The 24,189-nt window shown below is 29.9% G+C and overlaps 1 protein-coding gene across 1 annotated transcript in view; it reads right to left on the bottom strand.

Annotated features, from left to right (window-relative positions):
* Nucleotides 1-24,189, bottom strand: part of LOC118196068 (uncharacterized) — a 207,908-nt gene that overhangs the window by 42,643 nt on the left and 141,076 nt on the right. The window contains exons 23-29 of the mRNA XM_035367469.2: nucleotides 22,145-22,342; nucleotides 19,982-20,122; nucleotides 16,413-16,532; nucleotides 15,051-15,275; nucleotides 11,332-11,592; nucleotides 7,860-7,952; nucleotides 5,132-5,422 (exon numbers count right to left, since the gene is read on the bottom strand). Coding sequence (XP_035223360.2) covers nucleotides 5,132-5,422; nucleotides 7,860-7,952; nucleotides 11,332-11,592; nucleotides 15,051-15,275; nucleotides 16,413-16,532; nucleotides 19,982-20,122; nucleotides 22,145-22,342 — 1,329 coding nt within the window. The remainder of the gene's footprint in view (nucleotides 1-5,131; nucleotides 5,423-7,859; nucleotides 7,953-11,331; nucleotides 11,593-15,050; nucleotides 15,276-16,412; nucleotides 16,533-19,981; nucleotides 20,123-22,144; nucleotides 22,343-24,189) is intronic.

Genomic DNA, 24,189 nt, shown 5'->3' with positions numbered 1-24,189 from the left:
TTCGTCTCTCTACATATACCACCAAACACCCACTGTTCGGGTAATACTCGACCACAATTATTTTTATGCTTAGTAAACAACTTTCATCAATTTCCACAATGCAATCTGGTCCACCTACCTTCTCCTTCTTGTTTGGTTTATTCTCTATATCCAAGACATATAATTCACGCATGTAATTGTTCCAATCTACAACAGTTTTATCCGATAAATCAAGTTGGTTTTCACAAAATTTAATTGATGTTAACTCCTCGCACCAACAGTATATGAATCTCAAAGCTGAACAAAATGGAATTCTGCTTCCTTCAAACCAGTTGTCTTTTCTAAGTGCCACTTGCTGATCACACTGTCTTAAATTACATTTCCAAAACCTACATTTACCAAAATAAAGTTTCATATCATGCGAATTGGTACATTTAATTTTTTTTGCAAAATATTTCGCTCCTGAAAATATAAAATTGCATCTGCTTCTGTGTTTGGCAAATACGAAAGACGCATTTTCGTAGCACTAAAAATGGTGTCAAAAATCAGCAAACAACATGGCAAAATAGAATCCAAAAGATAAATGCGTGTGAACAGGAGGATTGTTTTTTATTGGCACATCAGGGTAACTTCCGCTGCAGTGGCGTTAATACGCAAGTACCAAATTTTCTTGTAAGAAAATGAACTTTTTACCCAGCTTAAGAATGAAGAAAAGGTTAATATAAAATTAAGAAATTATGAAAATGAACTTAGTTCTTATAGATCACAGTTTTCAAAACAGAATTAGAATATCACACAGATTCTTGTTGCTTTAACTCCTCCAATAAAAGTTGTTACCCTTAGTAGAATATTAAAGTACAATAATAATACTTTCCAAAATACCTACAGAAAAACTTAGATTTAAATACTTGAACACTTGCATCTTTTTTACCCCTTTTAATAAGTAGATAAGTTTATCTTTCTTTGTAGAAGAAATTATGAAAAAAATGGGTTGCATTCACATAACACACAATTTTCAGCTATTGGAATTTAAATTTGGGATCAATATAAAATAGTCACTATGCTGATGTTCATTATGCTAATAATTGCTTATAATATTTTTGATTGCTACTCATTTTATTCATGAAAAAAAATCAAAATCTAATCAAAATTGGTCAAATATACTTCAGTAATAATGGACTTTTACAAGATGCAAAAAAAGCCACATACAACAGTAAATCTTTAAATTATCAAGTAAGAAAAAAAGCAATTTCTAATCATTAATTTTGAAATTAACCCTTTCCACTCCTAAATGCTTTTTCCTTGCTCAACTCTTTAATTCATTTACCAAATAGATAAAAAAAAAGAGGGTCTCAATAAAAGGTTGTATTCCAACAGAGTGTGTAACGGATATTTTTCGATTATATTAAGTAGTAGGATGATAAATAAATATAAATTTATACATTTAACCAATTTATTTACTTTAGCTATTTATAATTATTCAAAGTATGATATTCTTTAAAACATCCTCCTGGATAAAGACCGGGTTCCCTATCATATGTATCACAATAGAATGTTTTTGTTTCTCCCCTCCTTTGACCTTCCGGTTGGAAAACCTCATACCATCCTAGTGTTTTTTTATGAGAAAAAATAAAATGAGTCTTCGCATCTAAACTTTAGATAGTATCATCTGTGGATAATCAGTCGGGGTTTTGTGTAGGAGCACGAAAGTCTGATTAGACTCATCAATAAATTTTCTCTATAATCTAATATGATAGTCGGTTTGTTTATTTCTTTGTCACTAGCACTTTCAGTTGTCTTTGATTTTTTTCCTCACAGGTTGTGAAACAGAAGATTGTTTTGTACAAAACATTTTTGTCACGGCATGTTACTAACATTTTTCCTTTTTCTATAAGCGATTTTTATGTCCAACAGCTATTTTTTTTTTTTTTTTTATTTGTTCTGGCAATCCTTTTCAATTGGTCATAAGAACGCAGTTGGGTTTTAGAAGTTCTGCACCTAAAGTGGGGTTCGTATAAAATCTGTCGGTAAAAATATGATACCCTTTATCTTCAGGAATCGAATTTCGTAAGTTTGATAGAGTTGCATCACAATTCTACTAGCACAATTAAGATCTGGTCTAATTAAGCCATCTGTTGTAATTTTAACATAATATGGAACAAAGTCCCCATTTTGTTGATTTTTTAGGGTAAGATGTGAGAAAGTGTATTTGCCCTTGAACGAGATTGTAGATTCGTCAACAGCAAATTTTCATGAGGTATATAATTTCCACAAATTTTTGGTTTAGGCAATCCAGAAAGTTGCTCACTCTTTCTATCCCTGTCCTCGTGTTTTGAGTGTTTGGTGAAATTGTTTCCAAATGTAGTGACCAAAATATTTTGGAAAAAAAAGTTTGTGTGAAAAAAGTTTTCTAAAAAATTAAATCTTCAAATGAAATCTTTGAGACCAGTATTATTCCAAAGCTGGTGAAACAACAAGGCTCATATTTAAGATGACACTAATAAAGGCTCTCATTTCACTCTGTTACATTTTCCCAATTTTACCAAATAAAATATTTGTTCAGTGTTTTTTCTGATATTAATTTTGCTGCATATGCACTTTAGTAGAGTAGGAGCCAAAAACAACTTAAAAAATTCTAGAGCTGATGTACAGCTGGATGGAACTTGTGGCCCAACAACATTTTCACAAACTAAGAATTTTATGTTATGATGATAATTGTTTTCTTCAGTGACGTTTGTCCATAATGTTTCTTCATTTCCAACAATATGTTGAAATAGGTGGTTGCTCATTGCTATCCTCATTTATCATTTACAAAACTTCTTCTTCTTACAATAATTTCTTCATCAGAATTAGAATCAGAATCAGGAACCAAAAACAATAGCTCAGATGCTTTTTTAAAATTTATATCATCTTCCAATAATTCAAGTTCATTATCTATTTGAGTCATACATTAGTCATCACTACTTTCATATTCATTGATGAATGATTGTTTTCTCTTGATTCGAGGAATCTATATTTTTATACTTATTAGCACATAAAATAAATAAATATAACAGTTCAATTATTATTATTTTAATTAAAACATATATTTTTATGTAAACAAAATATCAAAGACTACAAAAGGTCACACAGAAGTTCCTTATCTCGTCCTCCAAGGGTATAGTTCCCAGACAATGGGACTTGGAATGCAGTTTGGAGATTGCAACTGTACCTGTTTCTTTCCCGAAGTAATATTCTTGCTATGATTTAACGTATGGCAAGCGATGGGAGAGTCGAGGTTTGGACATCGTGAAGCGACGTTGTTTCAAGACAGCGTAGTCGAACACCTCAGTGAGTGTGTATGGGAGTTCGAAATTATTGTCTGCACATTCAATGAGCCGACTTTTCCAAGCTAGAAGACCATATGTCCGCCGGGAATACTGGAGGTAACACTGTTCAGCTTGGAGTATTTTGTTGTGCTAGGAGATTTATCATGGATTAATTTTCCCAAATATGCTGTTGTTTTAGCACAGTACATTTGTAACTGTTTAGATGTACTATTGGATTAAGTGTTATCCACATACCAGATTGATGTAATCATAACTTCTTACATTTATATTTTTATTAAAATTCTCGCTATTGTTTTATAACTTGAATTTGGTGTCATTTCAACCCTGAAATACAACAGAGGCTTTGGGTAGCGTGTTCGATCACTACACCACACTACAAATGACTCTTTTGATCTAATACTGGAAAGAATTTAAAATAATATAAAATGGTCATATATGATAAATTTAGTCTTTATTTACATAGCACAAAAAATTCAAAGGAAAAAAAGTGTTTTAAACATTTTCAATTATTTTAGAAATTACCATGTATAATGCCAAGTCTAGCTTGACAAAGGAGTTAGTGTAAGAAACATGATGTCGAGCCACACTCGACATATGTTAAAATAAATACTAAAAAGAGTTTTAAATTATCTAACTTGGTCAAACATAGCAAATTCAGTCTTTACTTACACATTAAAAAATATTTGAAAGGAAAAAAAAAAAAAAAGATTTAAGCATTTAACATTATTTTAGAAAATAAAATGTATAATGTCGAGTCTAGCTCTACAAAGAAGTTGTAAGAAACATGATGTTGAGCCACACTCGACATAGGACTCCAAAGGGTTAATGAAAGAATTGACTAAATATTTCAGCCTGAAATTTTAATGTTAATGGAAACTAAATTCAATGTTAAAAATAGTGTAAATATCTTTGTACCTAAGAAGTAAAATGCACAAAGTACTTTAAAAATATTACTACTTAAAAATTATCCAAAAAAAGATGTTACTGCAATCAATGAATATTTAAAATTTGATATAGCTTTTTTTATAAAAGTGTTACAGAGATAAAGATATTGCGATGAGTAGTTACTAAATAAACACGACTTTTAAATGAATTAAATAATTTTCTAATTCTCTATTTGGCTGTCCAAATAAACACTATTCAGATTTTAATTTAAAGCAGAAACATTTAGCATTATAAATTGAGTGTGTGAGTGAGTGTGAGATTTTTTGGTGCAAAACCAAAAATGATTATAATGCGCCAAACACGAGGTAGATGAAATCATGAATGAATGATGCTTTGAAATTGCTTACCAAATCCAGAGGATGAAGTCATATAAAAACAAGGTAAAAGCATACATTAAATATAATACATTATCTTCAAAACAGATTACATTAAATAATAAAAGCCAGTCTCTTTTAAATAATAAAATAAATTACAATTGACCTCTCTCCCGATTAAACGGTCGAGAGGTAAGTCACAGCTATTAAAATATTTCTGAAGAAGATTATTAAAACTTGGACACTCAATTAAAATATGACGGACAGACATTATAAATTGAAAATGCGGATTTTCTGCTACACTTTTAAACAGTCTTTAAAAGTAAATTCTTGATGCAATTTATTTTTTACAAGAGAGATTCCTTTGATCTAAAAAAGTATAATAAAACTGATTTTCTAATTCTGTGTTTCATTTGAAGAAATTCATAGTTATAACTAATTTAAATCACACTTTAAAGAAAACTAAGGAGAATTTTAAAGTATAGGTTTTAGGTTAAACTAGAACTAAAGACAGACAAATAGGAAAAAGTCCTAAGGTTTTAGAAATATTTTCCGATTACATACCACAATTTCTTTTTTGACACTAGCTATATCAATATCTTCAGTATTTTGATTGAATATTATGTTTTGCTTTAAGACATCTATCTGATTTTTCATTTTTTCAATATCTATTTGATGTGCCTTTTCAAGTTCTTCAACATTAGATTTCCATTGGGCTTTTAGTTGTTCTGTTGAATATTTTGCATTTTCAACAACTTTTTCCAGTTCATTCACTCTCTGTTTCAAATCGAGCTCTATATTCTTTTGATCCTCAAGTAACTTCTCTAGAGATTCTACCTCTGCTTCTAATTTCATCTATTAAAAATAAAATTTAACATTAAAAATTTAAAAACAACATTTTAAACTCAAAACTACTCTATAGAATATATCTGAAATTTTGAATGCATAATTTATTATAATACAGATAATTTAATATAAGTATATTTGGAAAACTACTTATATTTCTTATGCTTCAAATTTATTCTCAATTATAATATAAATTACATTTCGATAAGCAGAATATGTGCTCTCAGTTTGGAAAGCATTTAATATAAGCTTAAATATTCAAACAGTTCATGTGGCACAGGAAAAGCTCTTTTCACATTACATGAAATGAATACGGTAACATAAAATTAAAAAAATACATTTTTGTATTTATTGCATCATCAGTGTATTTTTTATTATAACTTTTATCTCAATGAAATGAAAGCATACACAAAGTCTCTAGTGGAGTTCCATAGAATAGGTATCTGAAAAATACAACAGTAAAAAGTCTCAAAATATAAAATACTTTTTAAATTCTCAGCGAGATATTTCTTATGATTCAAAATCTTTCCTAATTATAATATAAATTATATTTTGATAAGCAGACTATATGATTTCAATTTAAAAAACATTTAATCTAAATTTAAATATTCAAACAATGAGATTCCAACATGTGGCACAGAAGAAGTTCTTTTCACATTATATGAAATAAAGCTATATAGTAACATAAAATTTTAAAATAATAATTTTGTATTTATTGCTTTTTCAGTGTATTTTTTATTATAATTTTTAGCTCAATGAAATAAAACCGCATATAAAGTCTCTGAAAGTGTTTCACAGAATAGGTACATGGAACATAAATGGCAAGAAGTCTCAGGAAAATACCATAAAACACTTTTAAAATTCTCAGTGTTATGTAATACCAGTGGTATGTAATTCTCAGTGATATGTAAGCTAACTAAAGCTTATCAGACCATTTTCAGTTTACATCTTTCAGGATTTTCATATAAGGCTTGCTATTAATAATTTTTTTACATATAATACTATGAATTTCCCTAGCTTTATAGCCGATATTGAATTCTGCGCATCTTTGTTCCATGTTCATTGAATCTAGTTGCTACAGTTATTATAAATAATTCACTTTCCATAAAAATAATATAAGGTATTGTTAAAAAAACTTCCATTCAATACCATTGCAGTTGCATTGAGCAATATGTGCTTAGTTTTAGGTGAACCAACATAACAGAACTGCAATCAGATTGTCATTGCATTCAGAACTGAGTATGAAATATGTAGTAAACATATTAATAAATTTGCTGCTACCAAATAACCAGCATGCGCATATCTTTCTTTGGCAGTAGAAAGATATAAAGAAAGTGCTGCAATAATTTGAGCTGTTGCAATAAGCAATTCAGAGGAAATGTCTAAGTTTAATTTTGAAGACATTTTCTGCATATCAACACACTCCGTTAACCACTTGCGCTAAAAAGACATGCCACGCACGTCGAGATGCTTTTGTCTCAAACCGCAAGCAACGTGAACACAACGTTGATAGGCATTTATCGCAAAAATGAAAATAATGTGGTGCACACGTAGCCTAACAACGAGATTGTTTATTTCTCGAGTTAAAGCTCTGGATTGCACTTGCAGACGCGGAGCGGCGTAAATGAGACACTTTACCGCTTGTTATATTGTAGCGCACGGCACCGCAACCGTGAAGTTTAGTCATAGTGCAAGTGGTTAAGGAGCAGAAGTCTGATGTCCTAAGACATATATTAGAATATAAACAGATATTTTGGATGAAGATATCCTGCAATTCAATTTCATGTTCAGTTCATTTCAAAATTCAAAGCAAGTCAGAAGCTAAACAATTTTACAGCATTTTATACAGCAGATAACAAACTTCTAACAGAAAATGAACTTTAACTTGTTTCATCAATGGGACAACTGCCTTTATACTGTTGAAAGCTTATTCAAAATAGAATGAATCTATTGGAACACGCAGGCAAAGAAAACTTACTTCATGTATTTCATTTACATAATACTACCAGATTTGAGATAATATTTGCATTCAGGTTCCAGACTTCAAATTTCTTACAATATCATTCAGATATAATATATATATATATATATATATATATATATATATATATATATATATATATATATATATATTTTCAAAAAGAAGACATAACTTCAATTTCCAAACAATACTTTTCATAATAATTATATTACTAAAAGTTAAATCTTTCTTTCCAAAAGAAACTTTCATTTGCTATTCAAAGTGTCACAACAGAGGCAATTCCTAATCACCTCTGCAGCAAAATGAATTAAATGCAGCATGATTCACCTCTGCAGCATGATGAATAAAATAAAAGAAGTAATGGACTAGAAAAAGTTCAAATTTGGTAATGCAAAAAATGGAACTGCAGCTTTCTTTTATTATTTTTTAAATTAGTTATTAATAATTAATTGCTAATTTATATACCTGAGCCTCAGTTTCTTCATGCAAAGTTTCAAGCTCTCTTTCTTTCTGATGCATCATGTCTTGTACAATATTAAAATCTTGTTCAAGGCGCTTCTAATAAAAACAAAATTTTTAACATTTATTAAAATATGACAATTTTATGAATTATATGTTTGAACACACACACACACACACACAAAAAAGCGGTCATGAATATGAGCAAGAACTACACCAGCAACATTATTCAGTAATTATTTTGAGTCAATGACCTATTTCAATAGTGAGGAAATTAGCTAAACTAAAAATGGCAATTAGTATAGCCAGACATAATGTACATAGACAATTTAGTTCATTAATGATATGAACTTGTCACTTACATGCATAAGATATGCCTGCTAAGCTCACTGTATTTATACACAATATAACACAGAAGAACTGATAACCGACTTCTATATTTTACATGTCTTTCTCTGCAAAAGTAATAAATAGTTTGAAGACGCAATGTAACAAGAATATTTACTTGAAATTTTTACTCATCTCACTCTAGCTCTGGAGTGCCTTAAATATGCATTACCAAAGAAATTTTGAAAGTGCTATAAATATGAAAATAAAAATCAATAAATGAATTCTTTAAACTAACTTGTGTTATCTTAAAATATTAATTTAATACATTATAAATTTTACTTGAGATAAGATGAAATGTCATAATTTTAACTAAAAATCATTCAAAACTGCTTATATATCAAAATGAATCCATTAAGAAGAGATTATTTCAAAGCAATTTATCTCTTCTAGAATTACAAAATACAAACCACTTTAGATCCCGATTACCTATTAAGCAAAATAATCCTTTGCATAGGGCATCAGGAAAAGAGGAGACCATAAAAAAGATGCTTAGGGACTCAAGGAAAGGGACAACTCAAAATGTTTTCATTCCTAATTTTAACATGGAATGGTGCAGATAAATCAAGACCAGAATGAATGAGGAAAAGGACAGAAATTATACTATATATATATATATATATGTGTAAAGGCACAAAAATTTTTTAGGTGCTTAGGATCTCTAAAATACTTAAACAAGAAATGAACTATTTGCTTTTGCAGCTGAGAATAAAATAAAACTGTAATTCTTATTATCAGATTATATTAAAACACAATTTATGCTGTAACATTCAGAAAATCTATAAAAATAAATTTTTCAGTAGGTTCCAAAATTACACAATGAGTTACATTTTATAGTATGTTCAATTAATTAAATGAACAGCATTAAAAAAAGAACAATATATGTTTAGTAAGAGTTTTCAATCACACATTAGAATGAAGCAATGCATGCATTTTAGAGCAGCTGCAGTATTTTTAAAGCTTGATAAGTAAAAGCATTGTACAGTTTTTATTATTTCATTAAGTTTTATATTTTTAATTTGGTTTTCCTATTCCCTTCATTTGCTCAATCTGTGTCATTCTTTTCATTCATTATGTGAATGATTAATTAAATAAAAGAGTGCTTAAGAAAATTCAAAATTTAATTTACATAATTAAGCTGTCCACATTAGTACTCCACTTCTCTTACCTATACTATATGGATAATAACTTTTGCTGTATTAAATTAGCAATACACTAACCATATACTAAATGATTAAAGATTTATTTCTTACAATTAAGATATTTATGCAAAAGCCATAAGCTAGGATTCATTGCCCATTCTTTTAAATAAAGTTACTGCGCATAATCAAATTACACTATGCTATTGCATACAGTAACTATTTAATTTGTATTACATTAAACTTTAATTAGCATTAAACTTTAGTTTCTAAGCAATCATTTAACACTAAGCAATCATTTAACTCTATTTTTTTTAATTAAATTTATCTGAAGTTATTAACCAACTTACTATAAACAATAACTTACCAAACAATATAATTGCTGGCTAGCAGTTCAGCTAATGCTGAGAGCTATATTTTATAGCAGTTCTCAAAGACTGTATTAAAAATAAAACAATATTTGGCAAAAATCTGAAATGAATCTAGTAAAAGATAAAAATATATTTTAAAGTTAACTGTTTCCATGATAATATAAACCACTGCCATTTTGAAAATATTTCACTGTGGAGCACTGCTCTAGCCACATATTAAAAATTAACTTCATTTGCCTCTAACCCATCAATATAAGAAAAAGGAACTTTACCACTATTTTAAAAAGAAAACAAACAAATCTTAGCTCTAGTGGCTAGTTAATACATTTCTTTTTTAAGTACAAAATCAGTGCAATCCAAGTCTAATATGTAAGTTAGCATCGCACATTAAATACTATAATAAATATCTATATTAATGTGACTCTTTTGGTTCTTTGGAAAAGCAAGTGTCCATTTCAGTCTACTTCCAGATACATATAGGTTTTCTTTTCTATGAAACAGTGTCGATCTCAGATAGAAATCTATTTCAAAATGTTTTGAGAAACTTCTAAACGGTTGCAGTGTTCTTCCATTTATCACCACAGCAACTATACAGCAAAATCTCATTATCCTATTTCAATTAGATAAACTCTCTACCACTCTTTGATAAAACTATAACTAACATTTATCAAGAACAAACACAAAAAATCTCATTGTCCTCAGGGTATTATTCAAAACTCATGACATACAAAACTGTTTTGCAAAATACAGTGCCAGTTTCACCACACATCTCGCATGTACTTTCATAAAAGAAAAGAAAAAATAAATTTTCATGTTTGCTATGCTTTGGTTCACGTGTTTATAATAATTTAGAAATATAATGTATTAAACATTAAAGAATATGATTTATGAAATTTCATTTAAAATATATTAAATAGTATATATTTTCAAGGTATAAAAATATACACTGAATTTTTTCCCATTAATTTTTTTTTTATTTATTTAAATCCAGCATAACATACATAGCAGTTACATAACTACTGATGAAGGAAGGATGTCTTCACAGATAATTTTCTAAGGGGGATGAATGGCTTAAATTGCACATGAGAAAAACCATAAAAAGACCCATTTATTAGTCTGTTCGTGGAGTTGAACACAGGTCAAAATAATCATTTTTAATGGTTTTAATAACTTGGCCACTGGAATCGCTATTGGAAAGTAAAAGAATCGCTATTGGAAAGTTTAACACATATGCATCCACTGACCCATGACCAAATTTTAGCACTTATTTTCTTAAATGTTATATATTAGTTTTATTAATCACGGCTAAGAAGAGTATTAGGTAAGATTCACATAATTTCAAGCAAAATCAGATCTAAGAGAGAATATATCAAACTAAAGAAGATAATTAGTAACCAGAAAGACAGAACTGCAGTACAAAGGACTTGCTGCAATCAGAAAGATACAGAAGCAAGCATGAAAGGGAAAATTCCTGTACAGTTCTACTTCAATGCATATAAAGTACTATGTACTCAAAGATGATGATTAAGTTCAGCAAAGCAGTCTGCATGCACCATGCCATGAAGATCCCACCACCAATACCTGATAGCTAACAAGACTGCCAAGTTCCTGTAGTAGAGTATCCACTTGTACCTGTTCAATTTCCAAATCTTTTTCTTTGGCTTGCAAAGTTGATTTAAGTTGTGTAACAGAAACTTCCAAATTTTGAATCTCTATATTTTTTTCTTTCAACTGATTTTCATAGAACTCCAATTTTTTAGTAAGTAGCGCTTTAACTTTTTCTAATGCCTCTAATTTCAACTTAGTTGCGTCAGAAATGGGAAGTAAAGAATCACCTTTCATCTACAGTACAAAATAAATATATGCACCATTTTTTTACTACAGTAACACATATGTAAAAAATCTAAATGATTTGTTTATAAAAGTGAAGATAAGAATACACAACTCTAATGTTCTCATTTATATGCATGCATATATCTGTTTATGTACATATATGAAATGAAGCAAAAATTTTAAAAATATTATATTTGCTTTTTTGGGTACTCTTCCGTTTCGCCAGTGCAAATCTTGCCAAGCAGACTTCATTGGCGATGACAACACACATTATACACATAAAAAATTTTAACAAATGTTAGTTCTAAGAAATTTTCATTTTGAAGGCATAAACATTTTAATATCGTTTAAAATTTTGTAAAATGAAAATAAATAAAGAGAATAAATTTGTAACAAGACATTAATTTAAGAATTTACTATGCTTTTTTGGTATCCTGATTCGGCGTTTCATACCACGTAACCCTAAGTGATCTCATTTCACATAAACTACACTACAAAATCTAATTTTCTAAGTAATTATCTACATTTATTTCATGTTAAATCTTAATTTGGAATAAAAGTTTTTAATGCAAGAATTATTTCAATTTGTACGAATTGCTTACTCAGAAATAATGTAAAACCACAGTGTTTTACTTCACTAGTGCATTCTCATTAGAATTAATCAATTTAATCCTTGACTTTGCCTTTTCTACATATTTAGCTTCGGGTGGCCAGTATGATTGCATCTTAATTGACTTAATTACCTCGAATGGCCTTAGGGTATAAAATTGAACTATCTGGTAAAAATTCTATGTAATTGTAAGCCAGTATTGAAAGAAACAATCAATCTGATAAGAAATGGCTGCGACTTGTTTTGAAAATGAGGCGTAAAAGGTTACCAGCAAGGATATTCCATTTGGCATCAATTGTACCATTTTCGGCGACTTTATTGCTTGTGCCAGCAAAATGGAAAAACACCCTTTTTTTTTGTTGGAATAAGGAATAGCTAGTATATCAATTCTGTAAATGATACTGACACCTTAGCCTCCATGCTTACAGCATACTTTCAGCCCAATTGTTCAAGTCATTTCAGAAATACAGCATGTAAGATCAGTCTTTGCCAATAGCAGAGCACCATGTCAACCTCCAACCATTTATCAGCAACTAGCAGCGACAATAACTCTATCAGCTATCTTCAAGAGAAGAAAACTGTGCAATGTATTTTTTAATTCTATTCCCATTTTAATCCTTATCACAATTACCATACTTTGAGTCTGAGGAGCATCTCTTTGATTTCATTACGAATTGCTTTGATTTTAAATTGCAAATAGCACTATCAGACAAACAAGGAAAGACATCAATCCTTCCTTTAATGATGGCCTAAAAAGGTGATTGGTTGCTCATTACCACTCCTTTCTCACATGGCCAATTATATAACAGTAATATCAACCAAATGCTCATTTATTCTGCCTATAATCCAATTACCAAATTACCAAACAAAATAGATAAGTGCCTAAATTGTGCCAATTTGTTAGCACACATGCTCAAAATGAAACTTTGAGGAGGCATTATAGCAACAAACCATAGTAGTTTTATTCCTTTCAACTGATATCAACGTCTTCATATGCAAGTTTCAGAGCAAGTTTTTAGCTCGTTCATTCAAAGCACTAAGTCACAAACTTTCTGAACTCAACATCAGTTCCCGCTAGTACGATAGTAGCATGAACATCTAATTTCCACTCATAGTGCCATCTATTACCAACCAATCAGCAATAATCTTAATAGCAGTCTTTAACAACAAATAATTCCCTCTAGCAAATGCAGATGGTGCCATCAGATACACAAGAGAAGACAGCAACAAGCATCACATTCTGAGTATAAGAACTATTACCTTTGACAGTGGCATAGCTAGAGTGGGGCAAGGGGGAAGATTTGTCAACAGGCACAGCATCAAAGGGGCACCAAATTGACGCTACAAATTTTAAAATGAATTGTTTTCTATTCTTGGAACACAGAAAGAGGTGCAAAATCTTCAGTTGTCCCCAGGAGCTGAAAATCCTAGCTACGTGTCTGATCTTACATATATGATTTTGAGCTAAATTTTTTGCAAGAAGCAGATTCATAAAAACTTTAAAATTTGAACAATACCATTGTAATGCAATATTGGAATTAAAGGATCCTGTAACATAACATAAAAAACACCAAAAAGAGAAATAACAGAGGAAAAAGAGAGAAAGGTTTAAATTTAATTTACACCCAGGGGAAAAAAAAAGTAACTGACTGAAAAATTCACTCAGCTTACCTAAAAAATTTTTAGTTAAAATTATTTCTATTATAAAATGGGCAAAGTGAAATTAAAACAATATAATAATGGATTGGATTGGATTATTCAATTATGGGAAAGCACACGAGGGCTATCTGCCTAAAGGAAGGTATGCCTTCGTGGAGGACTTTCTAAAGGAAACTGGCTCATATACATGTTACACATGGGGAAAACCACAAAAATGACCATGCAGCCAGCCCGTCCATGGAATTCCAGCGTCTTTACCACTCGGCTGCTGGTGGACTCAATGTAATAATGAATTTTGTATTATAACAAGGAAGACAGTCAGTATTGCCTAAGTACATGTGATATCTTAAATATATCAATCAAAGTATAGTATTTTATTATTTATGAGCACATTAACAGTACTTTCATGTATCAGAAGGAAATAGATTCTTAATAAAAAGTGCCACTTGATCAGTAACCCATTGCTCACAAATATCACTTATAATAGTAATTTCTATTCTTAAGAAACCTTCAATAAAAATAAATTAATTAAAAAAATCAGTACTTCTTTGTTATAGCAGCCCTGAGACTGCATCACCAATTAACTAAGATATCTCTCCAAAACCTGGCTGCATGCTCTCTTAACTTAAATTTAAAATCTCTTAGATTTAGAGTGGATTAATTATTTCAGAATTAATCTATAATTTTTCAGGTTAATCTGAACTTATGCTACAAAATCTCCCTTGACCTTTTTCATGGCATCTTCCCCTTATAACACTTTCAACAATTGTATTTCCACTCTCTCTCTCTCGCTTTAAAAAAAAAAAAAAAAAAAAAAAAAAAAAAAAAAAAATTTTTTTTTTTTTTTTTTTTTTTTTTTTTTTTTTTTGTATAAAATTTATTAATACGCTATATTAAATTTTGATCATTAATTTTTACATCAAAACGAACATGCAGATATCTACTAGCTTTCAAATAGATAACTAACACCTACATCTAACAGCATGAAATTTATGCATATTTTAGTTTCAATTTGTTCAAATACAAATACTCATTGACTTTGAGAAAATAATGTCATTAGCAACAGTACATATGCATTCCAAAAATTAAAACTGGCAACTTAGAATATAAATGAGTACAAAATATACAAATGAGAACATAATTTGAGAATCTTTTTCTAATTATATTACAATAACAGAAAAATATATTCACAACATACTGAATTTTGACTAATATTTGCTATTTCCTCACAAAGTGTTTCCACTTGCACCCTTTCAGATTCAATTTCTTTCTCAGCTTTTTCAAGCATATCTTTTAAAGTTTTCACTTCATTTTCTAGACTCTTTATCTGAGATCGTAATTGAGAATTCTCAGTTTGAAATTTTCCAGAATTTTCAGCTGCTATTTCCAATTCTTTCTTCAGTTTTTCAATTATACTTAAATCCTGAAATAATAAAAATGAAATACTTGTTATAGAGTTTAATACATAAAACTTAAAAATTCACATAATAAGATTTAAAAACTGATAAAAGTAAAATAGCTGCCATATACACAAACAGTGGTACTTACATATTGTCCCATCAAACTGAAAGTTGGCGGAAATCCTGCCAATCATTTCAGCAGAATTCTGAATGACCAATGCCTTTATATTTCATAAACAAACAGTATTCAAAATGCTTAATAAAAAAGTTTTTGCCATTTTCTAGTTTCAAGTTTATTGGGAAGCTCTGTTTAGAATGTTATCAGCATAAATTTCCCTCAGATAATTGTTCCATTCTATACCTATTTTGCTGACCATATTCAGCTGCTACACTGTGTCCATTCATGCACTTTTTAATTTTAATTTTGATTTATTTGTATGGTAAGATCACATGACTTTGAAAGTAATTGATTGCTTGCTGTTCTATGGATGGCAGATCTCATTTAATACTTTCCCCACCCCCCAAAATGCAAGGAAAAATTTCAGTAATAACAATTAATTGATATCTTATTATCTAAATAAAAGGTGGGTTATTCAGAAATTATCCATGTTACATAAAAAAAAAAGTGCAGAATTTATAAGTATGTTGTTATGTCATGCTTAAATGTTAAATCAGGGTGTTTGACAGGAGTTTCATACAACAAATAATGCCTATAAATAACATCACTATAAACAATATCAGTTTGTATATACAAACTTTAATCTCTTAATGTAAACCTTTCTAAATAATATAAGTCTAATCTAATAATTTCTGAATAGTGTAAATAGGAAACAAAACATTGTACATAAAGGCAATGAGAATTTCATATGTTTTGATTACACATTATTTTATACATAAATTAGGATAAAAAATTAGGTATGTGTTTCATAATTGGTTATATTTTGACAGTTATGATTATGAAAGGTTACATTATTATATTTAATAAAAAATTTCTAATATTCTAACATAGGATATTATGTATCCATATTTAGCTGTTTAAAGTAATAATTGTTTTTAGTTCAAAGCAATTGATTGTCACTTCAAGTTTTTTTTTTTTATTATTATTATTTTTTATAAATCTTAAATTACTTTAGACCCATAGAGCTTAACAATTTACTTACAGAAGACTCCTGTTGCAAAGATTGCAATTTTTCTTTCAAATGCTCCTTTTCCTGATTTAAATCATCTATCTGTTTATTTTTTTCAAGCAGCAAAAGTTCCATACATGTAGGCTGTTCATCCTAAAAATTGAATAGTTATTATAATAAAATACTTAAAAAAAAAAAAAAAAAAAAAAAAAAAGCTTCACTTAATATTACAGGAAAAGGTATTTTTTATTGAACTGATATAAATCTACCTATTCTTTAGAGAAGAGATTTCTCAAGAAATATTCTTCACAAACATTGCTGAAAAACCACTGACCAGATTTCTAAAGTAACTCTAAGCATCTGGCACATAATGCTTGTGTTTTACTCACTAAACCTTGCTCAGGATAGCTTTTTTCTTTTTTCATGGTTAATGAAAGCTCTCAAAACGCAATTCATTGGAAAAAAAAAGCAGTTCAGTGATGCAGAAACGATGCAAGAAAATACATTATGTGCCTTGAATAATATGCTCTGCAGAAAATTCCAGAACTGTTTCCATATTTCTAGCAGTAGTAAAATACTGGAGTAAGTACTGGTGCTGGTAGAGAACACTTTGAAGGAGACAAAAATGTGTAAAGGTAAGGCATAACAAAATTGCTAAAAATTATTATTGTTATTTTTAGATATTCCTTCGTACATTAAATCCTCTTAAGAAACTCATTGATCTAGAGATTTTGATTTCCTGTGAAGATGTCATCTCAGACAGAAAATGTGCAATAGCAAAGTTAATTTGTATTCTCAGAAATACTGGTTACCACCTACACAGGTGGTTGCAGCAAGATGGTGCACAACACTTTACGCAGAAATACTGTGGTGGTATTTTATTAAAATGATCCAAATAAACATGACTATTCCAATTTGCATGAGTATTGAAGTTATACTGAAGTTAATGTTATGCATAGAATAAAACTTCGATAAAAACTGATATCTGAAACGAAAGCAGGAATTAAGATTGATGAAGATCAAGTATTTTGAAGCAACTGCAGGAGCTCTGAGATTAAGAAACAAGTTTAATTCAATATTTGAATAACTAATTTTGGTACTTACACATTAACCCACAATCTTGGCATAATATGGCATTTTTACAGTTGAAAAGTTAAAAAATATTTATTGGGTGCAAGTTGGTGGTTTATGCATACAAGTTTGAATTATTAAAGAAAGATTATGAGATACATTAAAATAAATAAAACACATTTTTCACCAAATCTCTAATTTTTTTTAATACTGTTTTACTCTCCACATACACTGTTATTATTATTTTTTTTTCCTTAAAACAACATCAGAATATTGCAAAAACATGGCATTGTACAAACCTTGGCAATAATGACTATTTACCAAATGTATCTTCTTGTTGTTCCCTTTAGAGATTTTGCCATCCTCTAGAAATTATACGCAGTTTCTTACACTGCTGGCAAATTCCACAAGTGTATATTTTATAATTATGTTTTAAGGCAAGCAATATAATGATTTTTTTTTTTTTTTTTTTTTTTTTAAAATACCATTGGAACTCGGAACACAACAAAGAGAATGCATACGAAAATGACAATGCTGCTTGACTCTAGGATTGTTATGAGCATAATTGCCTGAAGAATGGTTATATACATGGTTGCCAAAGTTTGGCACATTCTGAAAATATAATGAATAAAATGGTTGAAATAATACCCTAAATTAATGTACTTCAATAAAATAAATCCATAAACTTAAAAAAGTATCTTAAACTCCCAAATCCGCTAAGCTAACTTAAATGCAAATCCAGCCCAACATGAGATAAATATAATTTTGAATTAGAGGTAAATTTGTAAAACTAAACATAATTTTGCAAAGTTAAACTGCTTTTTTAGGGAAAGCCCCCATAAAGGCTATACAAGTAAAATTGTAATCAACTGTATAATTAAAAATTTAATAACTTAACTAACAAATTTTAATACAAAAGTCATAATATTAAAAATAAATTGCAATCTAATCTCTGATATGCAAATTTCAGTTTAACCCATGAAGAAATTTTAGGCAAAATAATTACAAATCTAGCAGTTTAAGAATGAATTTCCCAGAAATCAAACATATAAAGCATAAAATATTTTATTTTAAATGATTTGTTCAAAATGGCAAAGCCCAATAGAAGGGAGGAAGGTAATGTTAAGCGATAATTTCGTCACATGGAACCTAATGCATTTACATAGAAAAGCCTCAATGTTTCAATATGTAGCAGTGCATTCATGAAACGTGCAATAAATTTTTTAACTGCATATATATTTTTAGAGAAATTTTTTAATAGTTTTGTTTTCATACAGAATGGCACTTTCAAAGTAGCTTTGGGTGGAAGGCTATGTTTCTGTTCTTTCCGAAGAAAATTATTGGTATCTAAATCGTAAAAACAACCGTATTTAGCGTAAGTATATTGAAACACTCAATCGATTTCGAGGGCAGCTAAAGGTCCCTCCTCATCAGGAGAAAGAAATACATAGAAAGAAGAAAACTAAAGGGGAAGGAGTCTCAGAAACACGTGGTCCTTATCAGCACTGCACGTGGTTATAAATGGAATTTTAATCAGAGTTACACTGGCCGCCTACTTTTACTGAGCCAGGCTATCTGATCGAACAAGTAACACAAAGGACAAAGAATAAACAAAGTTAAAAATAGGGAGTGAGGGGCAACTGCACCTTCACACTCAAAAACTTTTGTCAAATTAAAAGTAAAGAGAGTCATGAAAAATGCTAAAACCAACTACACATATTATCCAGGCACATATTTTATACCTAATTTTCAAATATGAAATACCTTCTCTTTACCCACAGTGCCATCAATCAGTAGAACTGCATCAAGACAAAGAAAACATCCACACATCAAAATTCACTGTTAATTAAAAATCCTCAATTATTATTAACTTTTAATAATTATTTCAAACTTGACGACTATTTGGCAACATTTTAATCCTGTTCCTATATAATGTAATGGGTATTGTAAACTGAATAACTATAATTGATGCTACATGCACCTGTAACTGTATCTGACCCTCATATGCCTTCCAGTAATTTTGAGAAAGAACTAGAAATCTCCAAGTAGCTGGAAGAAAATGATATAAAACCAGGGAGAATATCAGTTTTTGAGTAGTAGTTGCTTAGTTCAGCGCGAGTTTGGAGTATTGAGACATCTGTATATGAGTTTCACTCTTTAGATGGAAAGGACATGTCACTGTATTTAGTTTAACATTCTTAGTAGTTTGAATATGATACTGTGAACAGCTGTAGAGATGTAAAAATACTTTTGTGAAGGTTCCAGAACTGTGAAGTGTTTCTTTTAATAACACAAATTTTATCAAGCTATCATCAGTTCTGTGTGCATTCAATCTATTACAAACACGTACGCATGTAACAATATTAAAAGAAGTTAAGTGCAAAAATTAAACTAATACAAAATACAAAGGAATGTAAATTACAAAATTTAAAGAATCAATTTAAAAAGACAAAATAACATGTATTACTGAAGTTTTGTAATATACTAAATTCATAAATTTAAACCAAGCAAATAAATAGATGAAAAATTACCACTGAAGCAGTTACTCCAACTTCAGCAAAATTTTGCTGCTTAAATAATTCTGATGCAGTTTTTTGAAGAGAAGAAATTACAGCATCTTTCTGATTAATTTCTAATTGCAAAGCATGTATACAGGTTTGGGCTTCTTGTAACTAAAGAAAGATGCACAGAAACAGAGGAAAAAACTAAATAAATATATAGATAATAAAATTAAAACTCATAAAATTATAAATTTCAATTTTAAAAAATTTAACATTTGTAATGATCACATAAATTTTAATTTTATTTTAATATGTGGAAACATCAGCCGTGAAATAAAACACATCTTTTTTCATTACAGGATCGCATGGACCAAGCCATTTCCCATTGAAAGGTATATGCACAAATGTTGCTCATTCGCCATCACTAAATTAAATGCTCAGTTCTTTTTAATAATAATATTCTTGTTTTCAAAGTAAGCATTTTCAATAAAAAAATTAAAGTATATCATTCTAATTTTTTCTTTGTCAATAAAAAATTGGTACTTTCTGATTATGCAATCCCCCAAAAAACTATTCACTAGAGAACACACTATGCCACAAAATAGGTAACCCATGGCATTACCCAAATGTATTTATGTGGCAAACCAGGTACGTGTGCATGTGCAGCAGAAAAGTTCAGATTTTCAGTAAAGGCCACATTTCCATCTTCAAATTAAATTTTCTGAAGTATTTGTTTTCATTGCATTGAGAGCATTTTTTCCCCTTGTAAAGAATTGTAATGGGATTGTGGAGTTTACCTGCTGACGAAAAAGAAAGCGTAGCCTTTCTTCACACATATGGTGTTGGTGTATTTAATTATGGCAAAGCACACGAGGGCTATCTGCCTAAGGGGAGGGATGCCTTTCGTGGAGGACTTTCTAAGGTAAACTGGCTCGTATACACGTTACACATGGGGAAAACCACGAAAACGCCCATGCAGCCAGCCCGTCACACATATGGAATCTTGCCTAATGCAAAAATTTGCATTGCATGAAGTTGTTCTAGGTAAATGATCGAATGTTATAAATCAAAATCATTGCACCTATTTCTTCTTTTTTTTTTAGAAAAAACAAGTTGCTGTGTATGTGAGAAAACAACAGACTGTGCAATGTCAAAATTGTACAGTTCTCTGCTTTTTTTAAGCAAAAACAAATCAGTGTATACAGGGGAAGAACTGACAGTGTCTATTGTGTCAAATTCTGCAATTCTCTAGTATTTCTTTAAGTTCAAACAGATCATGTACTTAGGGGGAAAAGGATAAGAACTTTATTATGGATGTTTCTTGCCTTTTTAATTTTGTTAATTTATTGCTGTTTTATGTAATTCTTAGTGCATCACCATTTTTGAAAATGGCTGTTGCCTTTTGTGTTGAAAATGGCTGTTGTCTTCAGATGAAAAATTAGTTAGCAACTTTTCAGTAGGGAATGAGGATAATCAGAAATTAGCCCCCCACATATTAAGCAGGCCATTCTATTTCTTCTTTGTTTATTTAAATAAATAGCATGTGAAATATATTTGTTTTTTTATTATGTTTAGGAAAATTTGGTGGAGCAACTTACAGCTTTTACAGATTTGATTTAAATTTTACAGCTTCAAAAATAAATAGCTCAATGTAATGTTGCATGACAGTATTCAAAGTAAAATATATATAGCTTCTCAGTTTTTAATCAGAAAAAAGTTTTAAAAGAAAGTAATAACTCAGTGCAAAAAGATAAAGATCATCCAACTTAAATTCCTTTCATTCAAATGACATAAATGCCAAAGAGAAAAATTAAAACACAAAAAAAGTAAAGTTTAGTTGTTCAAACCAAAAGGCAAGTTAAACCCATATATAAAATTTTAAATACATTTGATATCTCAAAGGATAATGAACTATTAAAATTCAAAAAGAAAGATTAAATTCTTCCAATATATTTTATACATGAAATCTAAAGTAACATGATTTAAACACTAAAAATCGATCACAACAACAGTTACTTATAAATTACAGAATGAAATTTATGTGCATAACAATATAAATGTGATTTACACATAACGAATTAATTTTTAATTTGCAAATTAATTTAATTACAATCATTAATTCAGTATACATATATAATTAACACATGTAAAGTGTCAGAACATACTTTTCCTGAAACTTATTAATATAATCACCTCAGAAAGAAGCCTTTTATTGCTTTCCAACTGCTTTTCATATTCTTCACTTTGTCCAAACTTTTCAATTGGAGTGTTATTCTTTGAAGGTGTGCCACATTCATGATTTTGATCATTGATCTGTAGTTTTAAGGCAGAAGTCTGCATGAATTGCTGGTGATATTTCTCTTGTAGAGCTGCATTTATATGTTGATATTCCTAATGAAAACAAACATTTTACAATGCTCAATCATTTCCATAATACTATAACTTAAGCACCTAAACAAATTCTGAATGAGACAAACAAGCATAAGAATTGATTCACAGGTGATAAATTTGCATCCCTCCTTCAAAATAATACATAATTATTAAGTGATCTAGTTAAAGAGAAAAGAAATAGCAGAAAATATACTGAAAATATTACAATATTCATGCAGCTAGTGTAAACTAGCAGATATATTTGAGGTACATTAAAAGTTAAATATATATATATATATATATATTGAAAATGAGGTGTTTTAAGGAACATGCCCTCCATGATTTACTAAGAGCTAATTAACAGAAATATGTTACTGTTACCATTATTATTAATTCCATCATCATTACTATGCACTTTTCCAATATATAACTCATCTTTTGGAAATATCCCTCTCCCCATGTGAGAAATAAATATATTGCTAGTACTGAAAGTACACTAATGCGCAAAACTTACACAACTTTTTGATTTTGCTCATAATTCCACAAAGTCAACTGGAAGACATGAAATTAATACTAAAGAGGCACAATGTAGTACTTTAAAAGATAAGAAAAATATAACATAGGGGTGGGGAACAAAGGAATAGGATGCATACAGTATAGAATGAATAGAAAAAATAGAATGACAGAAATAGATATTTGACAGAATAACATTGCTGGAAAAAGTACTGTCTAAAAGGGAGAACAAGCCAAAGAACCTTGATAAGGGATATGACCCCCTATATCTGCAATGGTTGTTTGTATAATTTGTTGACACTCAACACCAGTTAATCTAACATCTAAAGTAACAAGTTCTCAACCTTTTTTGCTCCATGCAATCCTTTCACTATTGCTACATGATCATCCACCCATTCCCAAACTCAAAAAATACATAATACAAATGGTAAATTTGTTTAAATTTAGATTATATTTTAATGTTTTATAAATTAAACAAGGAAAAGCAAAGAAAATGTAAATAAATACCAAAACTTGAATAAAAGGTGATTTTTTATATTCATAAAAATAACATAATATTCATAAAAATAACAAGTTCATAAAACTAAATACTTAACAAGTAAATAAAAGACTGACCACTTCCCCCCTGAAACTATGAAATTCCCCCTTGGTTGAGAACTCCTGTTCTAACAGTTCTTGGAATAAGAGTTCCCATCTTTCAAATAGCTTCTATTTCCATTATATAGTGTTCTCCGGAGGATAAGATCATGCACCAGGCGTCTCACTAAAGTATACTACACATATTCAATGGGATTTAAAATCAGGGTAGCTCACTGGCCAATCTATTCTGTGGATATTTTCATGTTCAAGAAGCTCCTCAACATCATGAGTCCTGTGTGGCCATGCATTGTCATCCATAAAAAGAAAGTCGGGACCAATAGCACACCAAAAAGACGCACATAAGAGATGATAACTTCACAGTAATGATCTCTGGTAAGTGAACCTCTGTAGAAAATGTGAAGTTCTGTCCATCTATTCACCAGAATACCTTCCCCATGCAAGCATGCCAGCACTCTCTTTCCATGATGCTGTTGGGATGAAATTGAGCACTTATAGAAGGAGTTCCATATCAAATGTATCATCAAATCATCTGTCAAATTGAAACTACTCTCATTGGTAAAGAGGACACAATCCCATTGATGAGGTGTCCAGTCTTTGTGTTTTCTACATGTCTTAAACGGAGCCGCAAATGGGCTGCTGTCAATGGTGTGCAGTATTGAGGATGACAGGAAAATAGGCCACCTTTATGCAGTTCTCTAGTCACAGTAAACCAGGAACACCAGTTGTCCAGCTATCATGGACAGCTGCTGAGGAAC

The sequence above is a fragment of the Stegodyphus dumicola genome, chromosome 4, assembly GCF_044657685.1.
Source record: "Stegodyphus dumicola isolate Sdum_Otavi_A_Nest chromosome 4, ASM4465768v1".
In the NCBI taxonomy this organism is placed as follows: Eukaryota; Metazoa; Arthropoda; class Arachnida; order Araneae; family Eresidae; genus Stegodyphus; species Stegodyphus dumicola.
Note: the sequence above shows the minus strand (reverse complement) of the source record. Positions and strands in the feature narration are given on the sequence as shown.